The 14,495-nt window shown below is 48.2% G+C and overlaps 1 protein-coding gene across 43 annotated transcripts in view; it reads left to right on the top strand.

The window, feature by feature from the left end:
• The window catches only part of MADD (MAP kinase activating death domain), a 41,438-nt gene that overhangs the window by 4,745 nt on the left and 22,198 nt on the right, over window positions 1-14,495 (top strand). For all 43 annotated transcript variants that reach the window (XM_043970852.1, XM_043970851.1, XM_043970850.1 and 40 more), the window contains exons 3-14: window positions 796-1,392; window positions 1,940-2,243; window positions 2,798-2,929; window positions 3,099-3,212; window positions 4,485-4,565; window positions 6,015-6,193; window positions 10,779-11,014; window positions 11,113-11,269; window positions 11,517-11,617; window positions 11,711-11,904; window positions 12,492-12,760; window positions 12,940-13,079. In XM_043970852.1, the coding sequence (XP_043826787.1) occupies window positions 796-1,392; window positions 1,940-2,243; window positions 2,798-2,929; window positions 3,099-3,212; window positions 4,485-4,565; window positions 6,015-6,193; window positions 10,779-11,014; window positions 11,113-11,269; window positions 11,517-11,617; window positions 11,711-11,904; window positions 12,492-12,760; window positions 12,940-13,079 (2,504 nt within the window). The remainder of the gene's footprint in view (window positions 1-795; window positions 1,393-1,939; window positions 2,244-2,797; window positions 2,930-3,098; window positions 3,213-4,484; window positions 4,566-6,014; window positions 6,194-10,778; window positions 11,015-11,112; window positions 11,270-11,516; window positions 11,618-11,710; window positions 11,905-12,491; window positions 12,761-12,939; window positions 13,080-14,495) is intronic.

The raw sequence follows: 14,495 nt of genomic DNA, 5'->3' as shown, positions 1-14,495 counted from the left end.
AGCCCTGTCCCAGTAGCTTCATGGTTCAGGGCAAGTGTCTCTGTCTTTTCATATTTCTATTTCCTTATTCTGCAAGAGGAAAATGCTCGTTTGTGCTCTGTCCATATCTCAGAATGATCTTTTTGTAATTCATGAGCAAGTAAGGCAGTCTTGCACTATGAGCTCAGGCACAACTGTGTTAACTTCCTACCTTTCCCGTTGGGTTCAGTATCTCTGGGAGGGTTAGGGCCTGATAAATGTGGATCCCCTAACACTAGAGACTCCACTCAGCCAAGCCCTTATCTGGGGCTATGCAGCACCCAAGATTTCTACATCTGTGGGTCTAAAAGAGAAGCATGAAGCTAACTTATTGATGAATAACAGCAGGACTAGTAGCTGGCATTTCTACAGTTCTTTAAGGCTTGCAGAGTGCTTTACAGATGGGACTTCATGTGATCCTTATAACAATCCTGTGAGATAGGTGTTCTAAGTATTACAATCACCATTTGACAGATGAGGAAACTGAAAGAAGTTCAGTGATGTCCCCATTCTAGAAAGCACCAAAGGTGGGATATTTTTTTTTGGACAGGGCAGTGAGGGTTAAGTGATTTACCCAGGGTCACACAGCTAGTAAGTGTCAAGTGTCTGAAGCCAGATTTGAACTCAGATACTCCTGAATCCAGGGCTGGTGCTTTATCCACTGTGCCACCTAACTGCCCCCAAAAGTGGGATTTAAACCCAGGTTTTCATGACTCTATGCCTAACACCAGGCCCTGTGTTCTTGAAGGGTAATTGGGCTGGTTTTATGTTCCTCAGGCAACCAAGCAGCGATAGTGTGGCCCAGACCCCAGAGTTGCTCCGGCGCTACCCCTTGGAGGACTACCCCGAATTCCCCCTGCCTCCAGATGTGGTGTTTTTCTGCCAGCCTGAGGGATGTCTGAGCGTGCGGCAGAGGCGCATGAGCCTGCGAGACGACACCTCCTTTGTCTTTACCCTCACTGACAAGGACACTGGGGTTACTCGCTATGGCATCTGTGTCAACTTCTACCGCTCCTTCCAGAAGCGGATGCCCAAGGAGAAGGCAGATGGGGGTGCAGGGCACCGCACAAAGGAAGGCATTAAGACCACTTCTGCTCCAGAGGAGGCAAGCGCAGAGAAGTCAGAGAGTGGTCCTGCCTTGCAGCCCCCCAGTGCTGACTCAACCCCTGATGGGAACCAATCTCCCCGGGGCAAGCGCCGGGCTAAGGGGGGCAGCCGCTCCCGCAACAGCACCCTGACATCCCTGTGTGTGCTCAGCCATTACCCTTTCTTCACAACCTTCCGTGAGTGTCTGTACACCCTCAAGCGTTTGGTGGACTGCTGCAGCGAGCGACTCCTCGGCAAGAAGCTGGCCATCCCCCGAGGGGTACAGAGGTACAGGGGTGCCTCTATTCCCAAGGGAGGCAGAGAGCATGTGGTTGGGGCTTTACTCTAGCTGATGACCAAGGGGTGTGAGGGACTGGCACCCTCTAAATCCCCCTTGATCTGTTTGAGTTGGGTTAGAAGCAATTCTAGGCAAATCTAGCCCCTCTGAATGGGGCTCCTTGCTAGGCAGAAGGGCTGTAGAGAGTTGGGCTCTCCACAGCATTCCTGTTTGGAAAAGAGAATGCCTTTTATATCTGTGGTGGGCAGTAGAGCAGACCCTACCTCCATCTGAGTCCTCACTCCTTCTTAACCTGCTTCTTCCTGTGGAGATCAGATCATGACTGAGGCCAATGTGAGGCCGCTCTTACCCGTTCTGCCATTCTAGTTACATCCTTTGGGTGCTCTGGGCTGCAGCGGAATAGTCAGTCAGGCACCATTTATTAAGCACCTACTATGTGCTGAGCTAAGCACTGGGATACAAAGGAAGGCAAAAGACAGTCCCTGCTCTCCAGGAGCCCTAAGGGTCAGGTGTGTTTTCTTCCTGGTTATGTCTCAGGGACACCATGTGGCGCATCTTCACGGGTTCCCTCCTGGTAGAAGAGAAGTCCAGTGCCCTTCTGCACGACCTTCGTGAGATCGAGGCCTGGATCTATCGATTGTTGCGCTCCCCCGTGCCCATATCTGGCCAGAAGCGAGTGGACATTGAAGTTCTACCCCAGGAGCTACAGCCTGCTCTGACCTTTGCCCTCCCTGACCCATCTCGATTCTCTCTGGTGGATTTCCCATTGCATCTGCCCTTGGAACTTCTGGGTGTAGATGCCTGTTTACAGGTGTTGTCTTGCATCTTGCTGGAGCACAAGGTAAGAGGGCCACTCCCCTGGGGGACAGGGGCTTGGAGAGGGACAGTCACACAGACAGACAGACTAAGGACCCTGGCTGGCATTTCCAAAGATAGCCCTGAGAACTTATTACTCAGGTGCTTTGCCATAGACTCCATTGGCCTAATCCATCCATCCATCCTTCCTTCCTTCCTTCCTTTCTTTCTTGCAGGTCAGTGAGGGTTAAGTGACTTGCCCAGGGTCACACAGCTAGTAAGTGTCAAGTGTGTGCGGCCAGATTTGAACTCAGGTCCTCCTGACTCCAGGGCCGGTGCTCTATCCACTGCCCCACCTAGCTGCCCCCAGCCTAATCCTCTAGGGAGAAAGACCATGAAACCTCTTTTAAGGAGGAGCTCTAGGATTGGAGGAATAGGAACAAGGCTGCTGAGGTCACAGGGGAAGAGTCAGGAGAACTTTCTGGCAGTTGGGAGGGCGATTCGGACACAGTGAAGGAGAAATAGGATTTGGGGGTTGGTGCAGACGCCTCCTTGATCTTCTGCTGAGCCGTGGGTCATTCTTGGACGGCTTTGTGTCAGGTGGTGCTACAGTCCCGAGACTACAACGCGCTCTCCATGTCGGTGATGGCATTTGTGGCAATGATCTACCCCCTAGAGTACATGTTTCCTGTCATTCCATTGCTTCCTACTTGCATGGCATCTGCAGAGCAGGTGAGTCTCGTTGTGACTTTTGGCTCTCTCACCTCTATCGGCCCGTCTTTACACCTGGTTCTAAGGGAGAGGCCGTGTCACCTTCTGTGACAAAATTCTGTCTTGGTGCATGCGATCAGCTGGGTTGGAGTGTGCTCTCTGTGCCTCATTCTCTGTGCTCCATCTGCAGCTGCTTTTGGCCCCTACTCCTTATATCATCGGGGTCCCTGCCAGCTTCTTCCTCTACAAACTGGACTTCAAGATGCCAGATGATGTATGGCTGGTGGATCTGGACAGCAACCGGGTGAGATGCCTGTCTGGGGCAGGGGGGGGTTGTCCAGGGTGGAGCTATACTTGTTTTCAGCCCATGCCCGAGCTGGTCTTCGGGGTCACTGCTATAGCTGAACGAGGAAGAAAAGTATCGCTCCTCCTTTATTAGTTAGCAGGAGAGTAGTGCAGATGGAAGACCCTTCGCTTTGCCCTAAAGGATGCAGTCACCCAATTTTCCCCTGGAGTTAGATGCTTTCTTCACATCCTTTGAGAGCCGGCAGTCCAAATATAGTGCTAGATCATAGGATTTAAAGCTAGAAGTCCAACCTCCTAATTATATAGGCGAGGAAGTGGGCCCAGAGAGGTGAAGAGGCCTTTCTAACATCAGGCAATTGTCCCATGGTTTGCCTCTGAGGCTGGAACCAACAGACATCTGTGTTGCCTTTTGATACAGACTGGGAAGAAGCTTCTCCGTCGATTTTCTGTAGCCTCAGTGGATTCTCTGTAGCTCATGGCCTCAGTTTAGGCATCCAGGCCTGTGTACAGTTTAGAACAAAAAACATTTATTCAGGATCTGTTTTGTTTATAGCTAGGTTCTTATTGTCGTGAATAATGAATTTCCCAAAGTGGTTGCATGTATTTGAATTCTCACTACTCAAAGTTACAGGTATATAAACTGTGGGAATTGGTTCCAGCCCAATGAAAATGTGCTGTACAAATTTGAATAATGTGCCAGCTAAGGGGGATTGATTATGTGCATTAATCAGGACTTAGCAGTATGACATTGTTCTTGGCAGTAAGGGGGATAACAAAGTTTAGATAAAACATAATCTACCCCATCAATCTTATAGTCTGGCCACATGTACAGATAGCTGATGTGGAGAAGTATATAAGCACTCTGTGGAGGTGGAGAACAAAGAGGGAAAATGTCATTACCGAACGTGGGCATCAGGGAAGACTTCGTGGAAGACATAGTCTTTGAGTTAGCCTTTAAAGAATGGGTAGAAGGAATTCAACAGGTGAAGAGAAGAAGTGGTACCAGGTAACACTTACGTAGTGTTTTACAAAGCATTTTGGCTCACATCTATTATCTCCTTTGAGCTTTGTCAGCCTGGTGAAGTAGGTGTTATTCTCCCATTTTCCAGATGGGGAAATTGAGACTCAGAGGTGAAGTGGCTTTCCCATGGTCACATAGCTAGTCACTGTCAGCGTGAGGATTTGAACCCAGGTGTTTTGGCCTCAGATGTCAGCCTCTTTTGGTGAGGTGCTTCTAACACATCCTAAAACTGTGCTTTGCTTGCTGTAGGTGATCGCACCAACCAATGCAGAGGTGTTGCCCATCCTGCCCGAGCCTGAATCCTTAGAACTGAAAAAGCACTTGAAGCAGGTGAGTGGAGGAAGGGAAAGGGGCAGCTCAGGCTGCTGCAATGAGGGCCTGCTGGTGTGTGGGGGGGGGGGGAGATCTCCAGGAAACAACCTCAAACCTTATGGAAGGAAGCCGGGGTCATCTCGAATCCCTGGTGTCCTTCCAGTGCGGTACAAACCCTGCCCTGGTCCCACATGCTCCTTGCACCACACGAGCAGTTGTTTGTCCTTGTTTCTCTGCTGTTTGCATGGCCTTGGAACTATGGCGGACTCAGTAATGTGTAAAATGCCTTCTCTCATAGACTCCTCATGGGCTCGTTTCTTATATTTCCTCTTCAAACCCAGGTCTCTGTAGTCTCTTTTCTTCAGAAATTCCTTTCCTGGCTTGATCCATTCCATCCATTTTTCATTGGTTTCTGTTCTTCCTCCTCCCACACGCTGCATGCAGTACTTGAAGGTAACATGTGTGAATTCCCTGTCTTGGGCTTTGTTGTGCTTGTTCCCAGGGGCCATCCCCGGGAGGCCGTGCTTCTCACTCAGCACTTCATAACTCCCCTCCCCTTCCTTGTGTTACCTGAGGCATTCGGTGGTAGCTCTCCGTGATAGCAGTGTCGTTTTAAATGGGTCACCCGTATCCTCCATCGCTTTCCCCTGATTCCCTGCTGGTGACGTTATATGATAGGCCGTTTGCTGTAGGGGCCGGTGAGGGTGAGCACAAGTCATTCTCCAGTGGTTTTCTCCTGATATTTCCTCACCACTGGTGACTTTTTAGCAGATATCGCAAGGGAGAAATGGAGAAAGAGGGATAGGAAAATAAATATGTTGCAGTGCAGATGGGAGCCAGGACTAAGGTCTCATTGGTCTTGAGTCTGTGAGATATTAGCTTTGGTGATGACAGATGACTTGATTAAGAATCCCAGTACTCGGGGCAGTTAGGTGGAGCAGTGGAGAGAGCACCAGCCCTGGAGTCAGGAGGACCTGAGTCCAAATCCGGCCTCAGACACTTAATACTTACTAGCTGTGTGACCCTGGGCAAGTCACTTAACCCCAATTGCCTCACCAAAAAAAAAAAAAAAAAGAATCCCTGTACTCTTAGGAGATGTCTGTGTGACTGGGATTATCTTCTGCATGCTCAGGCATTTCAATTCTTTTTTTGGGGGGGGGGAGGCAGGCAATGAGGGTTAAGTGATTTGCCCAAGGTCACACAGCTAATAAGTGTCAAGCGTCTGATGTTGGATTTGAACTCAGGTCCTCTTGAATCCAGGGCCAGTGCTTTATCTACTGTGCCATGGAGCTGCCCCTCAATTCATTTTTCAAGGACAGAGATCTTTGGAATAGTTGAGTCACAAATGACCTGTGATTCGTGAGGACAGTTCCTCTCCACCAGCCCAGGCTGGAGTAGAAGGCGGAGGCCCTTTCCCAGGAGACAATTGCTGATTTCCCAGGATTCTGTTCTCTTCCTACTCCACAGGCACTGGCCAGCATGAGTCTGAACACCCAGCCTATCCTCAACCTGGAGAAGTTCCATGAGGGTCAGGAGATCCCGCTGCTCTTGGGAAGGCCGTCCAGTGATTTGCAGTCCACACCTTCCACTGAGTTCAATCCCCTCATCTATGGCAACGACGTGGATTCTGTGGATGTGGCTACCAGGTGAGGTTGAGCATGCCGGGATGGCGAGGCCTTCTTGGAGAGGCCTCCTTTGTGCTCGGGACAGACTTAGAGCCTCGATGCTTCTCTGCTGTTGGGATGATCATAATGCCTTTTTTTTTACCCACTCTACAGTTCTGATTGCTAAGATAAGAGGAAACAGTAAAAAAGGAAATAGTTTGGAGGAGCAGAAAGCTCATTACACTCAGAGACCTTTTGATCTGCCCAGGCACTTATGAAAGGCCTACTGTGTACCCGATGTTGTGCCGGGGACACAAAAGTAAAATGTGACGCCATTCCTGCTGCAAAGAAGGCAGACACAGCCCAGCCTGGGATCAGCGTGATGCCAGGGAGGGACCAGGGGGGCCCAGGGCAGATTCGATCAGACCAGTGCTCAGGACTGCTTGAGGAGGGAGAAGAGGCTGGCCGCCGGGGAATTAGTTGAAGGAGGTGTGTTTGAGGAGCTAGCACCTGGGCTGAGCCTTGAGCGATGATTCTTAAAGGGGCGGCCGAGGTGCATTCCAGGCAAGTGGGGGTGAGCATGGTCTTGGTGTTGGGATGGGGCAGAAGCTGGTGGGTTCCAGTTGGGTAAAAGGGAGTGACACAAGCCGGATTGGGAGGGCACTTAAAGGCCAGACTGAAGAATCTCACCCAGGAAGGTTTTTGATCAGAAGAGGGACAGGGTTAAACCTGGGTCTTAGGATGACTTTGGGGGAAGTTGTTTTCATTTACAGGGAGAATGCTGACACTGACACAACTCACTTCTTCTCATAGAATATCCTCTCACTGGGCAATGGACAAGGCTCTTACATTTACAGTACCAGCAGCTAAATGAAGGATTATAGATTGTCTCAAAGCTATGACTTTTAGCACCATCTGTCCCCTTTTCTGCCACTCTGTGACCATGACTAAAGGAGAGGAAGGGACTCATTTAAGCCTGAGGGGTAGTCTCCTTGTAAAGGAGATAAAAGGGAATTTCAGTCCCATGGAAGACTGACACACAGGCTTTCCTTGGAGAGGACAGTAAAGGAATTGGGCAACTTGGTTTTGTCATGAGTTTAAAAGCAATATGGGACATCATTTTAGGGATATTTGTTTACTGATCATGGCAAGTCACTGCAAAGAATTTACCATGAAAATAATGGAAACTTATAGGGGAGGACAGCATGCATGCCTACACGTTTGTGCATGTATACATGTGTGTATAGGCATGCACCTACAACCTATGTGTGCATATATGCACACACGTATATGTGTGTGTGTGCATGTGCGTGCATGTGTACTTGCATGCATATTTAGGAGTAAGGAACAAGAGAAACCAAAGACTTGTAGATTACACAGAAGCGTCATACCTATACACCATGAGTACTTGTTTCTTTTTTTTTCCTTTCTTTTTTTTTGGTGGGGGGGAGCAAGGGACAATGAGGATTAAGTGACTTGCCCAGGGTCACACAGCTAGTAAGTATCAAGTGTCTGAGGTCAGATTTGAACTCAGGTCCTCCTGAATCCAGGGCCAGTACTTTATCCACTGTGCCACCTAGCTGCCCCAGTACTTTTTTTGTTTGCTTGTTTGTTTTTTGGTGAGGCATTTTGGGTTAAGTGACTTGCCCAAGGTCACACAGCTAGTAAGTGTCAAGTGTCTGAGGCCAGATTTGAACTCAGGTCCTCCTGACTCCAGGGCCGGTGCTTTATCCACTGTGCCACCTAACTGCCCCACCCCAGTACTTTTTTCAAGATACTAATTGGGGTGGGGGCAAAACTAGCTGGCAAAGTAGAGAGAGCACAATCCTGGAGTCAGGAAGAACAGAGTTCAAATCTGGACTCAGATACTTAACTAGCTATGTGACCTTGGGCAAATCACTTCACCCTGTTTGCCTCAATTTCTTCATTTGGAAAATGAGCTGGAGAAGAAAATGGCAAACCACTCCAGGATCTTTGCCAAGAAAACCCCCCCAAAAGGGTCATGAAGAGTCAGACACAATTAGAAAATAACTAGAACAACAACACAATCAACATCTCTCAAAAGAAAAATGAGTGAACATAGTAATGATTGCCTCATGTACCTACTTTTCCCATCTATAACGTTTTCACAAGAGTAATTTGCATGCATATCGAGGGCATCTTTGATGAGGTCATGAGAAGGGAATAGGCAGCTTTCACCAGTGACTGCCATGATAGATCTTTCCCATCACACAGGTGCAGGACAGATATAGTCCAGCTGTGTTTAGTATTTGACTATAAGAAGGCATTTTATTTGGTAAAGTAAAATTCCACCTTTTTAAAGGCTCTTCTCCAACAAGATATTTCCTATATGTGTGTCAAAATTATACAAGATTCCTTGACAGATATAATAGAGAACCTGGTTTGACTTCCCTTTGATCATTAATATTGGACACATGCTCACCAGAGACGAATCTGGCCTAGGCTTCAAGGTAAAGAGGACTTCCTTATTGATGGCGGAGTCTTCCAGATGCACCTATTTGGGGCATCATTGTTCTGATTGCATTAAGTGCTGGAAGCTGCTCAAGGGAGTTTGGTCTAAGGTCTTATCCAGGAGAAACTAAGGGCATAAAAAAATCACCTTTAGGGGGCAGCTAGGTGGCACAGTGGATAAAGCACCGGCCCTGGATTCAGGAGAACCTGAGTTCAAATCCAGCCTCAGACACTTGACTCTTACTAGCTGTGTGACCCTGGGCAAGTCACTTAACCCTCATTGTCCTGCAAAAAAAAAAAAAAATAGAGAGAGGGGCCTGATGTGCTGTAGCCCATGGGGTCACAAATTGTTGAACACAAATGAACGACTAAGAAAGAAAATTTTTTCTTTTATTCTTTTTTTTTGGGGGGGAGGCAATGAGGGTTAAACAATTTGCCCAGGGTCACACAGCTAATAAGTGTCAAGTGTCTGAGGCCACATTTGAACTCAGGTCCTCCTGAATCCAGGGCCGGTACTTTATTCACTGCACCATCTAGCTGTCCCCTGAGCCTTTATTCTTTTTTGGGGGGCAGGGGGAGAAAATTTTTTCTAATGTTGTATGGCCATGAGTCATGAAATGCTATAGTTTCTAAAGAATGAAAAATATTGTCCAGGTGACACTAGAGAGGAACATGGTAGGTAAGAAAAGGCTGTAATACATTATGAACAAGTAATTACAAAGGTGAAAGGAAGGAAAGGGTGCATCCAAAGAATTGTGTGGGCAAAAAAAAGATGATGGACTGGCCACCTGGTGAGTGCAAGAGGTAGTGCATAGGCTTTGGGTTTCATTGAATCCTTGGGATAGGAAGAGAACTCAAGGAAGGCCCCAGCACATGAGTGGACCCTTTGTAACACACTCATGAAAGGACACGGACAAGAGTAACCCACAATGAGCATGTGTAGATGGGCTGCGATATGCATTGGTGGAAAGAACGCCTGTAATGGTGACATCAGAGATTTAATTGAGTATCTAACTGAAAGGTGAATAAAGAGAATATCAAGAATGGAAACAAGGAGACCAGTAAGAGGCTTTTATAGTATTCCAGGCAAAAGGGGATGAAGACCTGAGCCTGAACCAGAGTCCTGGCCTAGTCTGAAGGGAAAAGAGACAGATGCTAGATTTTTAGATAGAATCAACAGGAATTTGTTGCTGATTGATTCTCCCTTCTTTTTCATCCCTGGATCCAAAGAAGATTCTGAGATTTCAAAACAGTGACTTGAAGGCTGTCAACATTCATCAACAAAAATAGGAATGTTTAGAGGAGAGTAGGTGTAGGAAGAAAGAAAAGTCCCATTTTTATATGTTAAATTGAGTTGGATTTATGGTACTGGTGCATATATCTCAGTAATGTGCAGAAGACAGATGAGGATGTTAGATTAAATTTAAGAGGGGAAATTAGCTCTCTCTCTCTGTGTAGATATATGTATGTATACACATATGTATATGTTTGGGAGACATCTGTGTGGTGGTATTAATTAAACCGGTGAATGTGGAATGTGGAACCCAAGGGAGAAAGTGTAGAGAAAAGGGCCCAGAGCCAACCCTTGGGGAACACCCCTGTTTATGAAATAGGAGGTAGACAATTAACCAACAAAGGCAACCGAGGAGAAGACAGACAGGTAGGGGGAAGATGAGTGGAGCCATGGGAGGAGGGACTATCTGAAAAGGAAGGTTGAGAGCCACAGAAATACAAGGAGGATGAAGACTAAGAAAAGGCCATTGGAGCTAGCAATCTAGAAGTGATTGGGAACCTTTAAGACAACATGTTTGTAGAACAGTGAAAGTGGAGGCTAGATTTCAAGGGACTGAAGAATGAGTAGCTGGGGTGGAAGTGCAGGCTGTGAGTACATAACTCCTGTTAGCGGTGAAGGAATGAGATAGAGGAGAATAGCTTGAGAGGTTAATGGGGTCACAAGGTGTTTTTTTAAAGGATAGCATAAAGCTGAGTATTTTCGGGTGGGGTCGAAGAGCATAGGTTGTGGCTTGTCTCCCTTCCCCACTGGAAGCAGCTCAATGGTAGCGTTAGGGGATTGTCCTCCGCCTTGTCGTCTGAGGGTTATTCCTCTGGAAGACACTGCATGGGCTAAATCACCCGCTGCTGTCTTTCTCCTCAGGGTGGCTATGGTGAGATTCTTCAATTCCCCCAATGTGCTTCAAGGTTTCCAGATGCACACACGAACTCTGCGCCTCTTCCCCCGGCCCGTGGTAGCCTTCCAAGCTGGCTCTTTCCTAGCCTCACGCCCCCGACAGACCCCTTTTGCTGAGAAATTGGCCAGGACCCAAGCTGTGGAGTACTTTGGCGAATGGATCCTCAACCCCACCAACTATGCTTTCCAGAGAATCCACAACAGTGAGTCCAGCTGCCCTGTCATCCATGCTCCCTTCCCCTCCCCTTACTTGTGCCCCGCCTTGTCCCGTCTGCTGGTAACGTGTCTCCTTTCTGGGCAGACATGTTTGATCCAGCCTCGATCGGCGACAAGCCGAAGTGGTACGCACACCAGCTCCAGCCGATCTATTACCGAGTCTATGACAGTAACTCCCAGCTGGCCGAGGCACTGAGCGTACCGCCTGAGCAGGACTCTGACTCTGACCCCACTGACGACAGGTGAGCGATGGCCTTAGGCAGCTGACTTCTGCCCTTTACCCAGCGGTCCAGGATGGTTCTTAGGATCCCGGGCTGGATTCTGGTCATTTCCCTCCTCCCTCCTCTTGGTGTCAGTGGCCTGGCCCTGGGCTGGGAGGTCGTCCTCCTTTCTTGCCTCCATCCTGGGCTGTTAGCCAGTCTTTTCTCTACCCCTCCCGACTTCCCCCATAACACCTTTCTCCTGGGCTTCTCCCTCTTAACTTGGCAGTGGCAGTGACAGTGTGGATTACGACTCAAGCTCTTCCTATTCATCCCTTGGTGACTTTGTTAGTGAAATGATGAAATGTGACATCAACGGTGATACACCCAGTAAGTGCCTTATGGGGAAGTGGGCTGGCCCTGGGCAGAGCGTGGGCTATCGATGGGAGGGTGCGTGCCCTCTCACCCCTGGGATCTTTGTAGATGTGGATCCACTAACACATGCAGCTCTGGGTGACGCCAGTGAGGTAGCATTTGATGAGCTGCAGGGAAGCCAGGGGGATTTGGACGAGCCTGGTCCGGACAGTGAGAATTCCCAGGACCACCCCCAGCCTCGCTCCAGCTCCAGCACCACGGCCAGCAGCAGTCCCAGCACCATCATTCACGGAGCCAACACTGTGCGTAGGGGTTGGGAGGGAAGAGCAACGGCAACTGCGGTCTAGGGTTTGGGCCCCTTCTTGGACGAAAATGACATTCCCTAGTTCCTTCCTCTGTACGCGATTGGGCTGGGTCTTACTCATCCCTCTTCTCCCTGTCCAAGTGTGTGCTACAACCTAAAGCCTGCTACTGCCAGAAGCAATTGTCCTTTTAGGGAGATGGCAGCAGGCTGCTTTTAAGTCTGTGACTACGGGGCAGCTAGGTGACACAGTAGATAGAGCACTAGCCCTGGATTCAGGAGGACCTGAGTTCAAATCCGGCCTCAGACACTTGACAATTACTATCTGTGTGACCTTGGGCAAGTCACTTAACCCTCATTGCCCCCCCCCCCAATTAAGTCTGTGACTAAATCCCCATTTCCATAGGTCTTTGGGGAAGAAATGAGTCTAGGGTGGGGATGTCATAGAGACCTTTTACCCTGAGTTTTTCCTATCAAAACCCTGAGGTTAGGAACCTAGTTGGGCCTGGCTTGACTCCTGATGAGGTGGGAATGCCAGGAGGCTTCATCAGACTCCATTGACCAGAGTTTGTATGCCATGGCCCCCAGGAATCTGCTGATTCTACAGAGGTGGGTGACAAGACAGCGACAGGATTCTCCAATCCTCTCCGCACTCTGCCCCCTGGTCTTGGCAAATTCAGCCTGGATAAGCGCGAGGCCGAGAGCGGAGGCCCCTCAGAGGGGCCGGGGCGCAAGCGCGACTACGACAACCCATACTTCGAACCTCAGTACGGATTTCCCACTGAGGATGATGAAGACGATGACGAGCAGGGAGAGAGCTATACCCCAAGATTTAACCAAAACCTCAGTGGTAGTAGGTAAGAGTTTGGGGCTTACCCAAGGGCCTCCTCTCCAGAGCCATCCGGGGAGGGAAGATGAGCAGCCGAAAGTTTTCACAGTTCTGCCGATCCCGTCATTGGGGTGGGGGCTCAGTGGGAGGGGGGCTGGGTGAGGCACCTTGGCCTGGAGCTGACGAGTGTCACTGTGCATTTCTAAGGGCCCAGCAGCTCCTTCGGCCCAATAGCCTAAAGCTGGCAAGCGATTCAGATGCAGAGTCAGACTCTCGGGCAAGCTCTCCCAACTCCACCATCTCCAACAACAGCAGCGAAGGCTTCGGGGGCATCATGTCCTTTGCCAGTAAGTGCCACAAGCTCTGTGGGACTTTTTCTAATTGGATGTGTCTTATAGAGAGTTACTTAATGGATGTCGATTGAATTCCTCATCTGTCCCATTCCTGGCATTCATGCTTGGGCCATAATTGAGGCAAAAGTCACATAGAACCTCTTCTGTGGCGTTTGGGTGACACTCTAGGGCCACATGGAGATTTTTGTCATAGATCATTAGCAGACTCACACTGTTCTAGGGGATGGGGGGAGGTGAGTGGAGTCAGTGGAAGGCAGAGAAGACTGTGCTCATATGTTTGGCGTATGGCAACCTTTAATAAATTCTTTTTCCTTCCTTCATTTATTTGTTCATTCGTCCCTCTGGAGTTTACTGGAAACAGGACAGCTGCATGTTTACCCAAGGCAGCTATTCAAAGGAGATGTCTCCACAACCATATTCTTCAGTGTCTTTTGCTGGGTGAAGGTGCTTCAACCACGTTGCATTAGGAGTTAAACCCAGTTCCTTTTTCCTTTGAATATTTCATTTTATGTCTTCTGTTTTTTCATCGCCTGCATTTCCACATATATTCCTCTTTCCTCAGCATCCTCATTCTCTACTCAGCAAACCAGTTCTTTGTAAGAAAGATGAAAAAATGAAGGGATCAAAGCAGTTCAGTAAAACTAATCAGCCCATCTACCATGTATGACAGGGTATGCAGCATTCTGTACCCATAGTCCCCACTTCTGTAACGAAGGGAAGGAGGAGCATCTTCTCAGCTTTTCTCTGAACCAATCTGTTCAATTATTTGTGTATATCGCTTTTCTGGTTCTGTTTACTTACCCATACATAAATTCACATGAATGACCCTGTGCCTCCCTGATTCTTCTTCTCTGCCACTTCTTACAGTGCTGTAATAGCGTATCACATTTATCTATCTCCATTTGTGTAGCCATTTGCTACTTAATGGCATCTATTTTGTTTCAAGTTCTTTGTGACTACAAAAAGTGCATGGGATCTTTCTGTCTTTGACTTCCTTGGGATATATTCCTAGGATGTATGGATCAAAAGGGTGTGGATATTTTAGTTATTTTAGAAGCGTAATTCCAAATTACCTTCCAGGATGATTAGAGCAATTCATAGCTCTACCGATAGTGTATTAGTGTGCCTGCCTTCCTGAAGCCCCACCAACATTCTCTTTCTCCTCTACCATCTTTGCCAGTTTGCTGGATGTAAACTGAAAACTTAGAGTTGCTTTGATTTTCATTTTTCTTATTATTAGTGACTTGGAGCAGGCTCTATAGAACTGCTGATTTCCTTACCCCATCTTTCCATATGGTGGGTCATAGTGGGTGGTTTTTATTTTGAGAACTGTTTGTTTATCTTCTTGGGCTACTTATCAATCAAAAACCGTCCAACCCTTTGTTTGCCTGGTGAGAAAGTCTTTAATGA

Source organism: Dromiciops gliroides, chromosome 6 (genome assembly GCF_019393635.1).
Source record: "Dromiciops gliroides isolate mDroGli1 chromosome 6, mDroGli1.pri, whole genome shotgun sequence".
Taxonomy (NCBI): domain Eukaryota; kingdom Metazoa; phylum Chordata; class Mammalia; order Microbiotheria; family Microbiotheriidae; genus Dromiciops; species Dromiciops gliroides.
This window is presented reverse-complemented; position numbering and strand designations above follow the sequence as displayed.